At 38.6% G+C, this 22,274-nt stretch overlaps 1 protein-coding gene across 3 annotated transcripts in view; it reads left to right on the top strand.

The window, feature by feature from the left end:
- The window catches only part of LOC108314305 (tudor domain-containing protein 7), a 73,280-nt gene that overhangs the window by 45,222 nt on the left and 5,784 nt on the right, over positions 1–22,274 (top strand). For all 3 annotated transcript variants that reach the window (XM_017543226.2, XM_037743732.1, XM_017543227.2), the window contains 6 exons: positions 5,223–5,809; positions 9,303–9,489; positions 15,140–15,251; positions 16,853–17,055; positions 18,167–18,301; positions 20,111–20,197. In XM_017543226.2, coding sequence (XP_017398715.1) covers positions 5,223–5,809; positions 9,303–9,489; positions 15,140–15,251; positions 16,853–17,055; positions 18,167–18,301; positions 20,111–20,197 — 1,311 coding nt within the window. The remainder of the gene's footprint in view (positions 1–5,222; positions 5,810–9,302; positions 9,490–15,139; positions 15,252–16,852; positions 17,056–18,166; positions 18,302–20,110; positions 20,198–22,274) is intronic.

Below are 22,274 nucleotides of genomic sequence, written 5' to 3' on the forward strand. Positions count from 1 at the left end.
TTTTTTGATTAACCAAAGAGACCGCTAGCTAGACTGATAAGACAGAGAAGTATCAAATTGACACAATAAAAAATGATAAAAAGGTTATCACCACTGATCCTACAGAAATACAAAGTACCATCAGAGAATTCTATAAACACCTCTATGCAAATAAACTAGAAAATCTAGAAGAAATGGATAAATTCCTGGGTCCATACAACCTACCAAGACTAAACCAAAAAGGAGTTGAATCCCTGAATAGACCAATAACAAGCTCTGAAAATGAGGCAGTAATTAATAGCCTACCAACCAAAAAAAGCCCAGGACCAGATGGATTCACAGTTGAATTCTACCAGAAATACAAAGAGGAGCTGGTACCCTTCCTTCTGAAACTATTCCAAACAGTTGAAAAGGAGGGACTCCTCCCTAACTCATTTTGTGAAGCCAGCATCAGCCTGATAGCAAAACTGGGAAGAGACACAACAAAGAAAACTTCAGGCCAATATCTCTGATGAACATCAATGTGAAAATCCTCAATAAAATACTGGCAAACTGAATCCAGCAGCACATCAAAAAACTTATCCACCAGGATCAAGTTGGCTTCATCCCTGGGATGCAAGGCCGGTTCAACGTATGCAAATCAGTAAACGTAATCCATCACATAAACAGAACCAAAGACAAAAACCACATGATTATCTTAATAGATGCAGAAAAGGCCTTTGACAAAATTCAACATCCTTCATGTTAAAAACTCTGAATAAACTATGTATTGATGGAACATATCTCAAAATAATAACAGCTATTCATGACAAACCCACAGCCAATATCATACTGAATGTGCAAAAGCTAGAAGCATTCCCTTTGAAAACTGGTACAAGACAAGGATGCGCTCTCTCACCACTCCTATTCAACATAGTATTGGAAGTTCTGGCCAGAGCAATCAGGCAAGAGAAAGAAATAAAGGTATTCCAATAGGAAGAGAGAAAGTTAAGTTGTCTCTGTTTGCAGACTATATGATTTTATATTTAGAAAACCCCATCATCTCAGCCCAAAAACTTCATGAACTGATAAGCAACTTCAGCAAAGTCTTAGGATACAAAATCAATGTGCAAAAATCACAAGCATTTCTTTACACCAACAATAGGCAAGTGGAGAGCCAAATCATGAATGAACTCCCATTCATAATCGCTACAAAGAGAATAAAATACCTAGGAAATACCACTAAAAAGGGACATGGAGGATCTCTTCGAAGAGAACTACAAACCACTGCTCAAGAAAATAAGAGAGAACAGAAGCAAATGGAAAAACATTACGTCTTCATGGATAGGAAAAATCAAGATCGTGAAAATGGCCATACTGCCCCAAGTAATTTATAGATTCAATGCTATTCTCATCAAACTACCACTGACATTCTTCACAGAATTTGAAAAAACTATTTTAAATTTCATATGACATCAAAGAAGACCCCATGTATCCAAGACAATCCTAGGCAAAAAGAACAAAGATAGTGTAATGCCTCCAGTATATAGACTTTAGACTATACTACAAGGCTATAGTAATAAAAACAACATAGTACTGGTACCAAAACAGACATATAGACCAAAGTAGCAGAACTGAGACCTCAGAAATAACACTACACATCTACAATCATCTGATCTTTGACAAACATGACAAAAACAAGCAATGGGGAAAGGATCTCCTATTCAGTAAATGGTGCTGGGAAAACTGGCTAGCCATATGCGGAAAACTGAAACTGGACCCCTTCCTTACACCTTATACAAAAAATAACTCAGGATGAATTAAAGACTTAAATACAAAACCCAAAACCATAAAAACCCTGGAAGAAAACCTGGGCAACACCATTCAGGACATAGACATGGGCAAAGACTTCATGACAAAAACACCAAAAGTAATTGCAACAAAAGCCACAATTGACAAATGGTGTTAAAGAGCTTACACACAGCAAAAGCAACTATCATCAGAGTGAACAGGCAACCTATGGAATGGGAGAAAAATTTTGCAAGCTACCCATCTGACAAAGGTCTAATATCCAGAATTTACAAGGAACTTAAACATATGTACAGGAAAAAACATCATCAAAACGGGGACAAAGGATATGAACAAACACTTCTCAAAAGAAGACATTTAAACAGCCAACAAGCATGAAAAAAAGCTCAACATCACTAAGCAAAATCACAATGAGATACCATCTCATGCCAGTCAGAATGGCGATTATTAAAAAGGAAATGATGCTAGCAAGGCTGTGGAGAAATAGGAATGCTTTTACACTGTTGGTGAATTAGTTCAACCATTGTGGAAGACAGTATGGGGATTCCTCAAGGATCTAGAATCCGGAATACCCATTTGATCCAGCAATCCTATTACTGGCTATATACCCAAAGGAATATGAATCATTCTACCATAAAGACACATTCACAAGTTTGTTTTTTTTTTAAGATAGAATCTCACTCTGTCACTCAGGCTGGAGCGCAGTGGTGCAATCTCGGCTCACTGCAGCCTCTGCCTCCCGGGTTCAAGTGATTCACCTGCCTCAGCTTCCCAAGTAGCTGGGTTACAGGTGCCCAGCATCATGCCTGATTAATTTTTTGTATTTTTAGTAGAGACAGCGTTTCACTATGTTGACCAGGTCTCAAACTCCTGACCTCGTAATCCGCCCATCTCAGCCTCCCAAAGTGCTGGGATTACAAGCTTGAGCTGTTGTGCCTGGCTGCACATGTATATTTATTTATTGCAGTGCTATTTACAGTAGCAAAGACATGGAACCAACCAAAATGCCCTTCAATGATAGACTGGATAAAGCAGATGTGGTGTGTATACACTATGGAATACTGTGCAGCCATAAAAAGGAATGAGATCATGTCCTTTCCAGGAACACGGATGAAGCTGGAGGCCATCATCCTCAGCAAACTAACCCAGGAACAGAAAACCAAACACTGCATGTTCTCACTCATTAGTGAGAGTTGAACAGGGAGACCATATGGACACAAAGAGGGGAACAACACATACTAGGGCCTATTAGGGGATGGGGCTTGAGGGGAGGGAACTTAGAGGAAAGGTCAATAGGTGCAGCAAACTACCATGGCATACGTATACCTATGTAACAAACCTGCGCGTTCTGCACGTGTATCTCTTTTTTTAAAAAAGAAGAAAAGATTATAATGAAGGTATATCATGGAGTAGCTATATCATCTAGGTTTGTGTAAGTACATACTATGAGGCTTGCACAACAAACTGACGACATGTTTCTTAGGATGTATTCCCATTGTTAAGTGATGCATGACTGACTACACTAATTGGGATTTTATATGACAATTTAAACACTCACTTATAATGCTGTTTTCTTTTTCCATTGGCTCCAGAAGTGTGTGTTTCAAACCTCTGGATACCAAATTTGTATTCTTGTATCTTACTGAGTGTCGTAAAGCACAGTGACAATTGGCATTTTAAGACCTCAGATTTTAAAACATGGGTCTTTAGAGAAGTAGACTAACCTTCAAGAGAAAGATGAGGAATGCTCCAACTATTTGTGTCCCTATGGCTTAAAATGAGGGACATGAACTGTGCCAGTCATAAAACATGATTTATGGGATCTTATTTAGAGACCTCACAGAGTGCCAGCAAGAGGCCACCACGGATTACAGGAGGTGCCATTAGACCTCTACTTTCAGTGATGCTTTAGGCTTTCCAGGTGTGGAAGTTTTCCTCCATCCTCAGAACTTAAGCATACATTGGCAAAATAACGAAGAGGAACACCTAATGTTTTATATTAATGTTGTTCACTTCCTATGTGTAATCTAGAATATGTAGTCAGACTAAAAGGAATTCATTTTATTACCAAATCGACTATGTCTTTTGACTTATCAAAGCTCTTCTCTGGTACCAAGACAGTGCCTTTTTTCTTTATACATAAATGTTTATGTTCACTCTTCCTGAGCCTTGTATGGAGAGTGAAGTAGATGAGCCCATTGTTTTTTACTATAAGCTACCTACCCAGCATACTTTAATATTTTGTTCTTCTGGGTGAAGCATGGTTCTTGTAAGCTTGTATTCTTACCCTAAGGGTTTAATTTGCAGCGAAGGAGTAGGTAAATAGGATCCGACAAAGTAGGAACATTTTGGAAGGCAGGGAATTTTAACTTCAGTCTAATGGTCTTGTACAGGGTTTAAGAAACTAGTTTTGTAAAGGTCCTTGGTAAATGTTTAGGCTCTGCAGACCAAGAGCTGCAACTATCACATGCAGTTCATCACAGTTACTCAACTCTGCCACTGTGGTGCTAAAGCAGCCAGAGATAATGCATAAATAAAAGAGCATGACTGTGTATCAATAAAACTTTATGTACCTTGAGTTTCATATAATTTTTACAAGTTATGAAATAGTTCTTTTGATTTTTTTCTAGCATTTGAAAATACAAAAATCATTCTTTAACTCATGAGCCATGAAATACCTTGGGCCATGCTCTAGTAGTAGAGCTGACCCCTGTTCTAGTAGTAGAGCTGACCCCTGCTCTAGTAGTGAAAAGGCTTAAAACTCAGGGGATGGGGGGGAAATTATGCCATACATCAGTTTCTCTTCTCTTTCTTCTCTTATATAAAAATATGTCATTAAGCTGTGCCTCTCAGGAATGGCATGCAAATAATGTTTAAGACTGGATGGCATACCAGTGCCAGGTATTTTTAATACTTGTGTGTTGGAGTGACAACACTTGCAGCTAAACTTTCTGCTATGGTTGTTTTAAAACTGTACTTTAACTCTGGAGCATCTTTTTCTATATAATGGAAAGCCAAGGGTTTTCTCAGGATATTGCAGGAAGAAGAGAGTATTTTCTGGTTTTCTTCTCAGTGGTTTATTTCTGACAGTTTTAATACCTTTTTACAACTTATTTTCAGTCAGTTTTGTAAGCTATTGTTTTGGATTTGGCAGCGACAACTAAATGAGAGTACACTTTACAGGGCAGAGCGCTCGTGATTTTCTGGGGCAGCTGGAGTCTTGCTGCACAAGTGAATTTAATACTATTTTATTTTCCTGTTTATTTCTGAAGTGTGGCTCCTGTTATTTGCAGGTGATGATAATGCATTAAAGTCATAGCAATTGAAAAGAGTAAAATGTACACTTGATTTAATTTGAAAACAGCATGACTCTAAAATTTAAAATGCATTAATATGTTTGCAGATTGTTTAGAGTCACAGAAATATCTGTCATTTGCTTTATTTAAAAATTTCAGGTGGAGAAACCTTGCAGCGGTGGTCAAGATTTACTTCTTTATCCAGCTAAGAGAAAGCAGATTTTGAGAAGTGAACTGGACACTGAGAAAGTACCTCCATCTCCACTACCTGCTCCCAAACAAACACCACCGTTGAAAGGTGGTCCACCTGTTATGCCAGGAGACTTTAAAGAAAAAGTGGCAGAGCTGCTGGTGAAATACACAAGTGGCCTTTGGGCTAGTGCACTCCCAAAAGCATTTGAGGAAATGTACAAAGTGAAATTCCCTGAGGATGCCTTAAAAAATCTTGCCTCACTTTCTGATGTGTGCACCATAGACTACATATCTGGAAATCCCCAGAAGGCCATTCTGTATGCTAAACTTCCATTGCCCACTGAAAAAATCCAAAAGGATGCAGGGCAAACCCTTGGTGATCATGATATCAAGGCTATGGTTGAACAAGAGTATTTGCAGATAGAAGAAAACATTGCTGAAAGTGCTAATACCTTTATGGAGGACATAACAGTTCCTCCTTTAATGATTCCAACTGAAGCATCACCATCTGTATTGGTGGTTGAACTGAGCAACACAAATGAAGTGGTTATCAGGCAAGTTTCATTTTCTAATTCTTTAGAATCCTGATTTACTGTTGTCACTTGACTATTCTTCACATGGATGCTGAGGGTTAAAGGAAGAATAATATATTCTTAGTTCTATAGGGTGAGGCTTAATAATGTATTAATATTTGTTAAATCTTCAAAATATACAACTATCCTAAGACTACTAATAGCTTTAAAAATTACAATGATAATATGAACTTGAAAAAAAGATTTATGTCAAAAGGATGATGGTAACTATATTATGTCAAAAGCAGTAACTAGTTCACAGAAAAAGCAAGTGCGCCACACACTACATAATACTATTTAATCTGGGACTATGTAGTATTTCCTGAAAGTAAAAATAGCTCAGAACTGCTTTCCATGTATAGTACATCAGATTAGGCCTTGGACCCAAGGTGTTCTGTTATTTGAGTCTTTCAGTATCATTGCCTGGGAGGAGGCATCATTGCCTAAGTAGCTAATGATAACTAGAATAACAAAAAACAGTCCAGCTCCAGGCACCTGTCTTGGTCTTTTGGAGAAAATGCAGAATACATGGAAACTATAGGAAGACTATAATCCGCAGTTTCCAGTTGGGAAAAAGAATGGGAACCTGTGTAGCTGAACCCCTGCAGGCACCAGTCCGGGGTGTGACCATGGCTAGGCAGATCAGAAAAATGCTGAAGTGAACAGAATCTGGGCTCCTTCATCCAAATGGTCCTTTGGTTTGGGCTGTCACTCCTCTAGAGACCCATAACTGAGCTGGAAAGGCCCCACGAAGCACCACAAAAAATAATCAGAATCAATGAAAGGAGAGCTCAGAAATTTAAAGCTCTTCCATTTGAACAAATGAAATCTGAGTAGATAATAGAGTGAACCTAGTATCTTCTGATGCTCAGACTAGAAGAATCTCCAGAAACTTTAGAGAGGATAAAGCTTTTATTCTAAGCTGTGGTGTGTGGCCTGAAGATATAAATAGGTTGCTGAGGGCTAGAGGTCCCGATATGTTTCACTAATGTATTGAAGGAAAGGAAAGATATTGAAGGCCACATTGCCAGCTTTTACCATTTGACATTATAAAGAAACCTCCATGGCAGGATCCTTTGGTATCTGTTAACCAGTAATTGTTGGTGCCATAGTCAGAGACCAAGCACCAGGCTGGACCAATCACATGATTTCTGTTGTTACCAAGGTTTGTCAGGAGTCTGGAATAGTTTTAGGACTTTAGTAGAAGGGTTCTAATCTATTCCAGGATGATTAGGTCCAGGGTCTTCAGATTATTTAAATACCCTTTCCCAGTGGGAATTTAAATCCTGGAGTCAGCATTTTAGCTTTTCAGCAGAGTGGCTGGCAGCTAGCAAGCATGATGGATAATGTTTGCCATTAGACTGGCCATAGGTCATTGGCTTCTGCCCTCCCCCACAAGACTTTGCAAACCTCTACCAGACTGAACCCTGTTCTGTACCTGCATCTTCACCCAGGCAGGCAGTAGACACTGGAAGCAGGGTCTCTGGCTCATTAGTGCCTGGAGGTGCTATGACAGAACCTTCATGTCAAATATGGAAATCCCTTGTCTCTTATCTCAAAAATTAACTTTGTAAAGCTTCATATTTATGACATCCTTAAGTTGGCCTATGCATCATTATTTACCCCTCTTGCTCAGGTAATTCAGGGACAATATATGACCTCATTCTTTTCATTACCCACTCTCATACCAACTGTAATGTCAGTCCTGCACTGTGCCCCATCCAACACCCTCTGTCTTCCCCCTATCTGTGCAGCCCTCCTTCTCTCCTGGCTGCTTAAGAGAACAGAAGTTGCCTGCACATCCCAAGCCACTTCTCATCACCTTTCTCCCTTCTGGCAGGAGCCTGTGGTTTGCAGACCGCCCCATCAGGGCTGCAGCCCAGGCCTCTGCCATTTGAGCGCCCAGGGCTATGTAGCGGCACTAGGGGGCAGCCCAGGGACACTCTAGGACCCAGGAAATGGGCACTTGGGTAAAGTTGCAGACCTTCTGGAGGACTTCAGAGCCAAGATTGCAGCAGCATTCCAGGCAGTGCCTTAATATTTGCAAAGCTCAATATATTTAAATGACAGTAGCTGGCTCAGTGGCACATACACATCCTCCCAACTCTTCAGCAGGCTGAGGTGAGAGGATTGCTTGATCCCAGGGGTCCAGCCGAGGTAACATAGCAGTGAAGCCCTTCCTGAAAAAATAAATAAATAAATAAATAAATTTAAACGATAATAATATGGCAAAACTTCTGCAGCTATTTTTGAAGCCAATATGCACATAATATTTCATTTTAAAATAGGCATTGTACATTGTTTCCATTTTGTGTAGGACTTTCTGCAGTGTTTCCCCCCCACCCGCCCCAGTCATGAATAGGTTGACTATGGCATCTTCTGCCTGGCTGATAATTCCCAAAAATACATAGAAATAGTCCTAAAGGAGCCATTTCTTAGAGCTGTACAGACCACTTGGGGCCTGGGTAAAACCTGGAACAATAAAAAGAACAATGTTATTGTGGCATCTCCCCTGTCTCCCTGGCCAAATGATGCTGGTGCTGTTAGAGTACAGCCTTCCAGCTAAAAAGGCCTTAATCCTATAGCTGGGACAGCTTCTGTTACATGACCCAAACTTGATTTGCCAGGTTTTACACCCTGGAAGGAGACCCTTGATGAAGTCATTCTGGAGGACATAAGTACAAGAAAACAGTAACCTGTTTTGATAACATGAACTGGGACAAGGCGACCACAGTTATCAACAGTAGAAAACTGTAGAAGAGAATAAGAACATAATCCTGAAAAAATATATATATCAGTAAGCATACAGTTTTTGAGACATTTGGCTAGGATATGGTACTTCTTTTAATGGTATCAGAAGTCTACATTTTGTTGTAATTTGTTCAAATTGTTTAATAAGTTTGGAGAGGGTGTCACATTGTCGTGTTTAGTATACTTAAAGCTTTGTTTTTTCTCTAGTAAAATTTCACTGCTTTTCAAAGCTTGACCCAGCCTTAGTTAGGGCAAAACTATTTGCTAGATTCTCTTCTTAGTGATCTCTAAAGATTTCCAGCAGCCTTAAGATCCAGCATCGACCCTTGCTTCTGACCTCCAGGCCTCCCTTGGCATCTCCATTTTCCATGTTTCTTCCTCTCCTCTCTGCCTGACTCTTCTCAGCCTCGTCCTTCCTGAGGACACAATCACTGCTTCCTATTATGCCCTCATTCTCTGGATTGCTTCAGATTTCCTTTGTTGTGGGATATGTTGAACCAAACATTTGCCGTGTTGTTTGGTGTGCGTTTTGTGCAATCTCCATAATCCCTTCTTTTCCAAGAGGTAACTGTTCACTGAATACATGTTCTTCTCCCTGTTGATGTGAGCAAGTCTGAGGCTGGAACCAAAGAGGGCAGCAGAGAAAACAGAAGAACATAAATGAATTCCTATTGCTTTTCTTCTAGGTTGCTTCATTTGTGTTCTCTTCTCTTAACTGATTCAGATATGTGGGCAAGGACTATTCAGCTGCTCAGGAATTAATGGAAGATGAGATGAAGGAATATTACAGTAAGAATCCTAAGGTCACACCAGTCCAGGCCGTGCACGTTGGGCAGTTGCTGGCCATAAATGCCGAGGAGGATGCCTGGTTACGGGCACAGGTCATCTCAACAGAAGAGAACAAAATAAAGGCAAGCACTGTTTACTTTGTCATAGCATCATGGACACAAATACCTTATTATTTTCCAAATGTAAATATTCTTTACATTTTTCAAATGTAAGTGTTGTATCCTATAACTATATGTAGTTTTCAATGGAAGTTTAAAAGATAGTATCTGTAAAAGGTTATCCCTGTCATCCTTTGAATTTGTAGTAGTCATACTATCTCAAGAGTTTTAGTTAAAAAAAAATAAATTCTCCATGGGAGTATCCATAACCCATTATCCAATCAGGGAAAGACACTTCCTGTTCCCAGGGGATGTACAATGACTACTGACCAAGCTCTGTGGGCCTCTTATCAAGGCCAGTACTTTGGAGTGAGGGAAACCATAAGACCACAGGAGGCAATTCTTCCTCTCCTTCTTCTGTAGCCTAGACCCAGATCCTTCTCCACAGCTGCTCCTGGCGTAGCCCTCTTCACCCTCTTGGAAAGGCCAGTGGGCCCTTTTGCCTCTCTCTTCCATCAGCAGACTCTTAAGACTTCTGGGCTTGGCTACATTCGTGGATATCAGCCCCTGCCCTTTGCCTCTTCATACCATCAATCCAGAGACCAAAATGCACAGATTCCCCGAGAGCGGCATTATCTCAGGGCCTTGGAACTGCCAGATAAAATGCAGAGAAATTACATATTAGCTCCATGTGCTGTGTGGTCAGTTGTCCTAGTCTACTTTTAATGTGTTTCTGCTTTCTGTCTTGGTGGAAGCTGTGTGTCTGTTTGGAATTTATCCTTTGAATATTGGGCCTGCTACTTTATATAGAGAATTTGGAGGGAGAGAAAGTCTTTTCTTTCTTGATTGTTAAGATGTCTCCCTTCTCTAAAGGGAAATGTGCTTTAAGACTTGGATTCATTTCTGTCTTTCATAATGGGAAGGATACTGTGTAGAAGGGTAACCCTAGTTCACTTCTATAGTCCCTTGTATTTATATGGAGCACTCTTGGATCATGAGGGAAACATGTCTAAGATCTTTCGGTTTTCTCTAGATTTTGCAAGCAGGGAAATATGCTTCTACTTCTGCAGCCTCTGTTCCATAATACAAAACCATATTCCAGGGTCACTGTCAGCCGCCACCCAGTAATCCCATATGTGTCATTGAGTGCAAATGACCAGTCCCTGACCCAGGCTTAAGTCCATCAGTTATTGGCCACTGAACCCCCTGCCTCAGGTGGAGTTAGGAGGTCAGAAAGGAATACTGCTGTTTCTTAACCAGATTGCTCAATAGGAGAGGCCCCGACCCTCTCCAAAAGTAAGCTCACCCAACCACCAAGCCACCCTTTCCCATTTGCAGAGCCATTTAGGAAATTTACTAGCCAAATCTACAGACGCACAAATGTTAAGTAATTTGGCTGACTTAAAAAATCTGAAAATTGGAAAATAGCTTGGCAGTTTCTTATAAACTTGAGCATGTTATATGACCCAGCATTCACACTCCTGGGCATATATATTTTAGAGAAATCAAAACTTGGGTTCACATAGTAATCGTACATGAATGNCTTATAAACACTTAGCATATGATCCAGAAGGGCCACAAGGTATCTTGTACATACGTGTCTGTTGGGGCATTATTATTAATAGCCCCAAACTGGACACGGCCCAAATATTCACCAACAGGTGAATCATAGAAATGAGTTATAGTGTAGTGGAACTGTGTTCAACAGTAAAAAGGAATTAACTACTGATAGGAACAGTTTCATGGACAAATCTCACAGACTTTGTGCTGAGCAAAAGAAGCCAGGCACAAGAGAGTAATGTTGTATGATTTCATATAAATGATGTATAACAACAGGTAAAATTCATCTACAGTGATAGAAATCAGATCAGTGGTTACCTGGGACAGGAGGTGGATGGGGGCTAATTGCAAAGTTGCCGGCAAGAGAAAACTTTTTGGGCTGGTGTAAATGGTCTATGTGTTGATTATGGTGATAATTATATGGATGTATACATTGGTCAAAGCCCATCAAACTGTATGGTAAACAGCTCTCTTTTATTCAGCATAAGTTATATTTGGATAAAGTTTGAAACAAATGTGGAAGAAGCTAAGGACCACGATGATCACTGGACCGGTGGAGAACACAGGGCTCAGACACCAGTCCAGCCTGCCTGTATTTGGATGTGTGCCTTTGGTCAAGTCCCTTCATTCCTCTGGGTCTCTAGTTGATAACAGATAACTATCCCTAAACGTTCCTACATAAACTTCTATTTCCTGGCCATTTATCTCCCCTGGCCCTTAGGAAATTCAACAAAAGCTAACCTATTTTAAGGCACAGGGATTTCTTATGAAGAGAAGAATCATACATACATCCTAGTGACACATTAACAGTGTAACAGTATTTACAATAAATAACGCCAGTATTCCACAACAGTATCTCCCAATCTGAAGTCTATAGGGCAGTCACTTTCTTTTCTCCCTTCCTCCTTCTACTTTGGGACTTCAAGCTCTCATGTTGGATAGAACTGAGTCTCAGCTCTGCCATTTTTAGCTGTGTGGCCTTAGGAAAGTTGTTTAACTTCCCTGATTGTTTATCTGTAAATTCAGATAGTCACATCATGTTGTAACTGCCTGATACACCTTTTCACTATTCTGGAGCCAGGAACAAAACAGACAAGTCCTTGTTCTCAAGAAGCTTACATTCTAGTGAGAAAAGACAGATGATAAGTGTACAATAAACACACAAAACAATTTTAGTACAAGGAAGGAAATAACCAAGGTACTATGATAGAAAATAACTCTGAAGGAAGAGATAAGCAGAGTGATGTGATCTTATTTAGATGCTTCAGAAATCATTCTGGGACTGTTGGGGAACAGTTTGTATTATAGTAGGGCACAGAAGGAAAGTAATACTGGTTAGCTGGCTATTGTAATAGCCAGCTACCTTGTCACCTAGATTAGTGAAGATGGAGGTAGTGGAAGAGATTCAGGATGTATTTGGAGGTAGAACTGACAGGACAATAACTTGTTGGAAGTGGGTGGTAAGCAAAAGAGAAGATTCAAGATAGCTACTGGGTTTGAGGCTTGAGCAATTGATTGGATATTGGTGCCATTGTTGAAATTGGGAAATCAGAGACAAAAACCATTATGGAGAACAATTGAGAATTTCGTAGGACCTACTAGGTTTGAGAATGGCTATCAGATGTCACATGGATGAATTTGGAGCTCAGAAGCAGTTAGGACTGGGGATGTGTCCGGTTGGGAGGTATCAGTGTATAGGTGCTATGTGAAGTCACGGGTCGAGATGGGATCACCTAGAGAGAGAATACACATAGAGAGGAAGAGGGCCCTAGGGCCAAGTCCTAAAACCCTTCAGCATTTACATGGAGGCATAAGGGGAGCAGAGAAGCATGCAAAGATGGCCAAAGAAGAAAAAGCAAGAGAGTGGTATCACAGAAGCCAGAAAAAGGAAGCATCTCTCGTAGAAGGGAGCAACCAGCCTGTCATTACTGCTGAGAGTTATGGGCTGGCCGTGAAGAATAAAAAAGGTGGCTTGGTATCTTGTGCAGTAGCAAGCGCTTGTGACAGCAGTGATTGGAGCAATCTGGGCCTGAACTTGTTCCCCATATTCCCATGAAGCTGACAGAGACTATTTCTCCCTTTATTTGGAGAAACTCCAGCTACTTAGTACCAGTCTTGCTTCATTTGAATTGAACTTTGGCTGGTAGTGGATACCGATTCCCTCTTTGCCTTCCCTGTCAGATCCTTGGTGAGTAGGAGAAACCGGATGATGTGATTACCCACTGAGGCTGGTGCCAGTTTGGCCTGACTGAGGTCCACATCCCAGGGGTGTCTGCTGGTGATGCTGGGAGACCTTTGGCCACTTGATGGTGCCAGAGAACCAGGAATAGACTGGGGCCTCATGCCAGGATTATGTGACTACTGGCCCTGATCCCAGGACATTAGAGAGAAAGAGAGATTACTGAGCCCTCACAGAATGAAGGACACAGGGGACGGTGTGGTGAGAGTCACACTGGACAATGCATGGACAAGTGTTTTATAAACTGCAGTTGCCATACAAATATGTGATATTATGATTAAAAATGAGGAAGAAGAGAAACAAGCTACAAACAGTTCAGAAACACTTTGAAGCTTTTGGAGCAGTTATTTTTTAATCTGTTTTTGCGCTGAGAATACATCCTGAATTTCCCAGGAGTCATGATTTTGCACGCTATGTCCTATTGTTAGACCATGTTATCTTCATTTTTGGGCCTGGGAAGAACAGTCTAAATTGTAGATGGTGATAGCTATTAAAGGAAATGAGAGCTGCCTGACTCCTGAGGCCTATGAGAAGCAAAAACAGGTGCTAATTTAGGATTGGAGAAATAGACTTGTGCACTTAAATGGCCAGCTGCCTGATGTGCAGCCCTGCCAGCAATCTAGGCCTAAGTCAGTGTTGAGTCAGATGTGGATTCTAAGAGATGATCTTTCTGATATGGTGTAGAAATGCCCCACAGGCTCACTTATCACATGGCCAGGGAAAGGAGTTAGTGGTGTCTTCTGCTTTTTTTCCTTGGAGTCTCTGCTGGGGAGGGTTTTTGTTCTGTGTGTTTAGTACTATAATCTAGGTACTAAGAAGCTGGCCTATGGACTTTATATTCAGGGAGGAAGTCAAAGAAACCTACTTCATGTTACTTGGTATTTCTTAGCCAAGACTTTGCCCTGGTTTTTGTTGTTCTTTTGTTTTGCTTTGTTTTTGTTTGTTTGTTTAAAAAATAACCATCATTTGCTTTAATTAGAGATGTTGCATAGTAGATTTTCAACATTTTCCCTTAGATTCTTAGTTACTATCCTAAACCATAGCTTAATGTTTCTAGATTTTTATTTTTCTCAAAAGCCTTTGTGTTTAGATAATCTTTTTAAACTGAAGGTTCTGTAAATACTCTTAAAAATAATATTCAGGCTCTTAATAATCTGTGCTAATGGTGAGGAAAAGTCAAGCAGGTTTCTGCAAACACAGACCTCTGTCCAGCAGACTTAGGGCCTTTTGCTGAGTTGGATGAAGGCCCAACCCAGCTTCACACCCTTGAAAAAAATAGGTACACCTATTTTTCAGTTTAGAATTCCATGTTGTTCAGCTGTGATACTATTGTTGTCATTGATGAAGTATCTCGGTCCCTGGAAGCACAGTAGCTGAGAGCAGCCATCACAAATGCTGCTTTGGGGATTTAGAATCTGATAAGTACTGCAAGGATGATGCCTGCTGTAGAAACAAATACTGCTGTCCAGGGAACAGGTGGAAGTGTGTAACTCAAAAAAGAATAAGCTGATGCAGGTGTCATGATAGTAATGGAAGTACCAAAGGGGAGGGGAGCAGAGCTGGCAGAACGAGGTAGATATGCTGCTGAGAGACCGGCAATAGCAAGGTGGCAGGGCTGAGCAGTCTTGTTCTTCCCATTGAGGGGTAGAGTGAGGTAGAGAACTAGGGCCTGGAACCAGTAGCGCTGGTTTCCTTGGTCTCAGCTTCAGCCTTTCTCTTCTGTGGTAAGTCAGGGGCACCTCCGCAGCTTTTTCCAGGTGCCGCTGTACCACTCAGCTTGCTGATTATGGAATAAAATTGAGCCAATCAAGTGTATCAAATGAATTTTTTAAAGAGAGGATGAAGAACTAAACGGTTTTTTTTTTAAATCATTAGGTATGCTATGTTGACTATGGTTTTAGTGAAAATGTTGAAAAGAGCAAAGCATACAAATTAAATCCGAAGTTTTGTTCACTCTCATTTCAAGCTACGAAATGTAAGCTTGCAGGTAAGAGGAACTTTTTTTATAACTCCTCCATTTCGATAGGTTATTACCACTCTACTTTTGGATGGTTGAATATAAAATGGACTAAGTATCTTGTGTTATCATGTGTTATTTCTTGAAAGGTTTAAATAAATTCATGTCAAATGTGTTTTTATAAGATATTATAAAAATATTATGTTTTTATATTTTATGTTATATATAAAAACGTCTATTAGCCATCTTGAAAGGATTTTTCTTGTTCTGACTACCCTAGTAACAATTGATAGAGGCCCTGTTTCATGACATTTGATCAGTTTCAGTACGTTGTTCAGCGTGTTGCTAGGTGACTCTCAGCCCCTTTCCTGCTGAGATGGACTGTGGTGATGCTTAGGAGTGACACACCTTTATGTACCCAAGCATGAGTTTGATTATAGGTCACATGCAGCTTCTTGCATAGTACATGTATCTTGTCCTTTTCCTTCCTCCTAGATTAGGAAACAGAGGAATCCACTTGAATGAAACTTAAAGACAGAGGACACATTGGTCATGTTCATGATTTAAAAAAAAAAAAAGGCATTGAAATATGCACCATGCCAGGGGATCTTGTGTCAAATGCAGAAAATAATCATAATTATTTCATGAAAATTAGTACCTGAAGAAATGCCTCCTCCCCAGTGGGATGAATTCTTATGTCACAGGAGCCTGGTTTGACTCTTATCTGTGAGATAAACCTGAAGAAATTTTTAAAACTTACTAAAAACTTTTAGAAGTTGGTTTTGGTAAGAATGTACCAAGAGCATAGGACAGGATTTCAGGTGTTGAAATTAAATGTTTGAGAAAAATTCAAAGTTGTATGTCTGGAGAACAGAACAAGACAAAGAAAAAACTTAGGAGGAGTCTGAATTTTAGCTTGTGGATTTAAAGTAGTAAAATATAGAAATAGGCAGCATAGTACCATTAGGGGAAATATGAACTAGTTTTTATTAGTTTAATACGTTAACTTAGAATTGTCTTATGTGTTATATGGAACTACAGTTTTCCAATAATTTAAAGAGTAGGTGGACTACAACAAAATTCACCTAGTACCTGTGTTATGTTAAACACTGTTTAATCTCTCTTTCATAAATCAGAAAGTTCTTTGGTATCCTAAGGGTCATAATGGCATACTTTTTTTAAAAAAAGAAACAATAGTGATTGTCTCAATTTCCAATAAATATGTGTTCATTTTATAAGAAAAAAAATGTATATGTAGGAAGTGCATTAAAAATATATGACTGGGAGACATGACTGACTGCTTCTCATGTGTATTAGTCTTTTTGTTTTAAATATGTGTTCAGGTATAAAGTGAAGACTGTTTCTCCCAAGATAGAAATTCTGATTATCCATTTTTCTGCTTGTTTTAAGAATGCCTGCCTTAGTGTATCATTCAAAAGGGCATTCACATTATATTTTTTTAAAACCTAAGAGGTAAGATAAAGATTATAAAACAAAGCTTTCATATAAAATTGAATAATTTTGCAGTAGGCTTATAATTTTGATACTGGTCAAAAAAGACACAATTCATCTACTCATCTTGAAATGATTTTGCTAATTAAGTAGAAATTAAAACATTCAATATTTTTCAGGCTTGGAAGTCCTAAGCGATGACCCTGATCTAGTGAAGGTGGTTGAATCTTTAACTTGTGGAAAGATCTTTGCAGTGGAAATACTTGACAAAGCTGATATTCCACTTGTTGTTCTGTATGATACCTCTGGAGAAGATGATATCAATATCAATGCCTCCTGCTTGAAGGCTATATGTGACAAGTCACTAGAGGTTCACCTGCAGGTACCACTGTGATCATTGTTGCTTGTTACACATATTGTATGAGAGAAAATCACCAGAATATTACACATTTTAGGCTAACAATTGAGACAGATTACATCTACATTGAGGGGGGAAAAATGTAGGCAGTGGGGCTGGAAAGGAAAAAAAAGTACCAAAACATTCAGAGTAATTTTTTCTTAGGAATTGGATTTTTTATTTTCCAGTTCCTGCAGTGAGCATCTATTGATTTTATGAGAGATTATTTTGTAAGATAATAAGGAAAAATAACACAAAAGAAGGGTCAATGAAGATGTTTATGGACCCCCGAAAAATTGGGTCTATGAAGATGTTTATTACTTGCTTTAACATTTTATTAACTTTTTAAAAATGTGAATAACATAAATGTCCCCAAAGAAGGAAGCCTTTAAATAAATTATAGAATATCTACTCAAGAGAATAGAATGAAATGTTAAAAATGGTCATTTTAAAGACTTCATAGAAACGGTGGGAAAACTTTTGTTTTAATAAGTAAAATGACTGTGAATGTNTCAAGAGAATAGAATGAAATGTTAAAAATGGTCATTTTAAAGACTTCATAGAAACGGTGGGAAAACTTTTGTTTTAATAAGTAAAATGACTGTGATTGTGGTTTGACTAAAAATGGGTAAAATTAAATATGTATTTTGATTATGATTTTTAAAAATGACTCAAATTCATGTGGCCTGTGGACGTAGGCTAGAAAGTAGGCTGATGGATTTGATTTTGTGAGAGTTTATTTTAACTTCTGTTAATGTTGCAAAACATGGTTTATGTAATTCTTTTTCTAAATAAATGGGGAGAAAATAAGCCAACATTAAAGATATTCTTAGCCTTTCAGACAATGGAATGTGGGAATGTATGCACAATGTCTATTTTGTGCTTGACACAAATGATATTAGCTATTTCTTTTAAAAAGAGAATAATTCAAATTAGTTTTGTACATTTAAGCTATAAATTGCATCTCATCTTACATATACTCTAAGATTTTAAAATGCAGAGACTTACAATGGGATGTTTAGGTAGATACTCTTTAGGTAGGCAAGAGCTGCATTCTGTTCTCAAGCATTCACGAGATGTCCTTTGTCTGTTATAGGTTGACGCCATGTACACAAATGTCAAAGTGACTAATATTTGCTCTGATGGGACACTCTACTGCCAGGTGCCTTGTAAGGGTCTGAACAAGCTCAGTGACCTTCTACATAAAATAGAAGACTACTTCCATTGCAAGGTATAGCAGAACCTCTTCTACCTCTAAAATGAGCCCTAAAATTACAAACAAGAGTAATTTACTAAATGGAGTAAATATGAAGAATTTTTTAGTAGTCTGAAATGGAATCTCTAGAATAGTAAGTAAGAGCTCCGAATTTCAGAGCTTTAAAAGAAGAACACAACACTGGTTTCTGCTGGTTTCTGTTATCTTCTGTAAAATGAGGATAGCAGTAGTGTCTATCCTAGGATTGTCCTGAGGACACCGTGCCTGGCATATAGTAAGTGCTCAGCAATCGGTAGATGTGTTATTTATAACATGCAGTTGATAATCCCCCGGTGCAGCTGCCTGTGACTGTCTGCTAGAGCCAGCTGACTCTTGTGCCTCAGGCAAGGAGAAACCTTAGAATTTAGAAGGAGAATAAAACTTTCTTCCTTAATTCCGCCTTCATCTTTCTCCACAGACATCACTCCTTGAGCTCTTATGGACCCTGAGAACCTACCACCTGATAAATGTGGTTCTGCGGTTCAAATTGTATTAATAAACTCCTTATCCTTTAATTCTAGTATTTCTGAATCAAACTCTGTAGAGGTTTTATTGTGTTTTAAGTTTTTAAAAAGGTTTCCATACCTCCATTAGGACATTGTGGTTGTATTTCAGAATATGCTATGGTTTTCAAATCACTAAGCCCTACTACCACTTCTGCCCTTATCCCCTCATCCCTGGAAGTGAACCCTTCCCTCTAACTCACAAAGCACATCAGGCATATCAGGGCATTTATGTTCAGGTTTGTATTTTAGCTATTTGGGTACTTAACTTGCCTTTGTAGAGTGTCTGGTTCTTGAGAGCATAGACTATGCGTTACCAATTTTCTGCATCCCTTACAGTACCTAATCTAGTGTCTTATGTAGAATATATATGCCAAAATATGCACTGAATCAGGTTAAACCTGCATTTAAAGTACAGTCTGGAATTGAGACATTCCTGTAGCTTTATCTTGTTCTGTTTACAGAGGTTTAATTTTAAGTCTACCTTGGAAAAATCTGAAACCCCCTAGCTTGGCTGATCTGAAACCACCCAGCTTGGCTGACTCCAGAGACTCATTTGTATAGATGTTGTCCTTATAACCTATGGTGGTGAAAAGGACTCAATATTTCCTACTGCATTTGTAACCTAAGTGAGATAGTGCCTTTAGGGAGAGTAGAAACACACACCCTGAACAGAAAGAGACCATGGACAGGTACCCCCAACTTCAAACTATAGCAGAAGAGGAAAATGAGGAGACCTCATTTTTATAGCTGTGATTTGTTGATATTTAACTGGCACTGACATACATATTTATGTTGATAACATTTCTCTTGTTTTGGAATTAAGATGTTATCTTTGCATCTAAATGTGAAGAGATGAAAAGAATAGGCCTTACAGATGACTAGCACAACCTCCTCACTTTTCATCCATGTTGCCCTCCTTTTTGTCAGGTTCAACACCTCTCTTCTTGTGTAATTGATGGAGCCAGTGCCTAAACGAATCATGATGATCTCTATGCTAATGTTTTTAGACATTTTAACAATGCTGTTTTATGAGCCATGTGCGTGTAGGGAGAGTAAACTACTGACGTCAACAAATATATGAGTAACAAGTCAAAAGTTTTATAACCCTGTGTATTTGCTGCATCCATTGCAGTGCGCTCCCTGTGGGGAAAGGGCTCACAGGAAGTCTGATTACATGTGAGTTAAGTCTGCTAGTGCCACAGTGATCTGTTTTTCTAATGGTGTAGCAATATGCTCTTTGCTAAGAGTAATAAGAGTATCATGCATTTCTGTTTTGTAGCACATGACCTCCGAGTGCTTTGTTTCATTACCCTTCTGTGGGAAAATCTGCCTCTTCCATTGCAAAGGAAAATGGTTACGAGTAGAGGTAAAAATCAGTCACTTGGCTTTTTAATCTTAACTTATTGTGAAATATTTCAAATATACACGTAGGTTTTTTAAAAAGTGGAATAAACAGTCACAGATTCGTCATCAGTTTGAAATAAAACATGACCAGTATGGGTGAAGTTTTCTGATTGAAGTTATGGTCAAACAAAGTTTACATCTCCTTGCTCCTGCCTCCACTCCCAGTTTTATTTGTTTTTTTTCCCTCATTCTTACTTGTTTATATTATTACTGCATTTGTACCTATAGACACACACTTTTATTATATGTTTTTAATGTTTAGATACTGGAAGTATATTAATGAATATGTGTATAGAATATAAAAGTAAATGAATAAGTATAACTAAATAAATAAATATTTTCAGACTTTAAGTGGTAAGATGTATTGGTCATGCTTTTTCATGATGTTTGTGAGATTCGTTCATGTTGATGTGTGCAGCTCTAGTTCATCTTTTTTTACTGCTGTATGATTCAACAGTATAAATATGCAGCGTTATCACTCCATCTTCCTGATGATGAATATTTAGATTGTTCCTAATTTTGTGAACCTTCCTTTCCGTGTCTTCCAGGGTACATACATAGGAATGGAGTTTCTAGGTATTGGGAATGCATATCTTTAATTTTACTAGATCTTGCTTAATTGTTCTTCAAATTTGCTCTTCCATTGAGAGTATATCCCTTTAAGAACTGTGGCTTCATGGGGCAATCTCAGATCCTCCCTGCCTCCTGCCTGGATCTAAGGCCATGTCTCCTGCCCAGGACAATTTTGGCTTTAATGTTCACATACTCTTCTGTTTCTAATCACTAAACAGTTGTCATATTTTCTTGTAAGCTCAGTTATTAACTTGAAAGGAGGTTTGTTATGGTGTATCTTGTATTTCTATATGTTTTTAAAAAGGCAGGTTTTGGATTTTTGTGGTTGATTTTCCTCCCTCCCTCCATCTAGTTTGAGGTGGATCACACCTGTAATCTCAGCCCTTTGGGAGGCCAAGGCAGGAGGATCACTTGATGTCAGGAGTTTGAGACCAAACTTGGCAAAGTAGTGAGATACTATCTCTACAAAACCAAAAAAATAAAAATAAATAAAAAATAAAACAAAAGGCTTAAAAAAATTAAGAAAAAGTGGGCTTTTTTTTTTTCTTTTTTTTCCCTTTGATACAGAAGTTCTTAACCTAGGTGCAAGGACCTCTACTTTCAGGGGGTCCCTCAACCCTCCTGGAATTGTTGCAAATTGTGTGTGTGCTTGTATTATATATTTTGGGGGGAAATGTATGCATAATTTTTATAACATTCTCAACCCCCACAAGATAAGAATCATTGCTTTATTGAATTTTTAAATGCTACACAGCAACATTTTGATAACTTAATTGTAGTGATTTTTTTCATTATTTAAATAAAATGGTTATGTCTACTTTAATAAAAGCAGCAGTTTTGAAGTAATTACTGCTATTAATGTGAATGTATGTCAGAAGGCCGAAATCTTGGGTCATATGACCAAGGGTTATGTGCGTAGGTATAAACTTCAAAAACATGACTCATTGAAAAGATCATGGCATTCTTCAGATCTTAAAGCTCTGTGTTATTTAGTTTAAAATATATAAATGTATGAATACTAATTTTTTTAACTTTTTATTTTGAAATAATTTTACTGTTGCAAAAATAGCACCAAGAGGTCTTGTTGGCCTTTTGCCATCTGCAGATGTTAACATCTATATAACCACTGCATAATTGTCAAATTCAGGAAATTGACACAATACAAAACCATTAATTAATCCACAGAACTTACATTTCCTGAATTGTCCCACAAAGTCCTTTTTCTGGTCCAGCATCCAATCCCAGATTCTGCATTACCTTTAGTTGGCGTGCGTTCTTAGTATCCTCCAGCCTGGCAGTTGCTCAGTCTTTCTTTTGCTGTTCCTGACTTTTGAAGAATAGCACTGTTTTTTAAAGTATCTCACAATTTGAGTATCTTCATGTTTAAATTTAGGTTATGCATTTTTGGCAAAAAGAAGCCTTCTCAGTTTATGTCCACATACTTTAGATAAATGCCTAGTATTATT

Source organism: Cebus imitator, unplaced genomic scaffold, assembly GCF_001604975.1.
Source record: "Cebus imitator isolate Cc_AM_T3 unplaced genomic scaffold, Cebus_imitator-1.0 Scaffold149, whole genome shotgun sequence".
In the NCBI taxonomy this organism is placed as follows: domain Eukaryota; kingdom Metazoa; phylum Chordata; class Mammalia; order Primates; family Cebidae; genus Cebus; species Cebus imitator.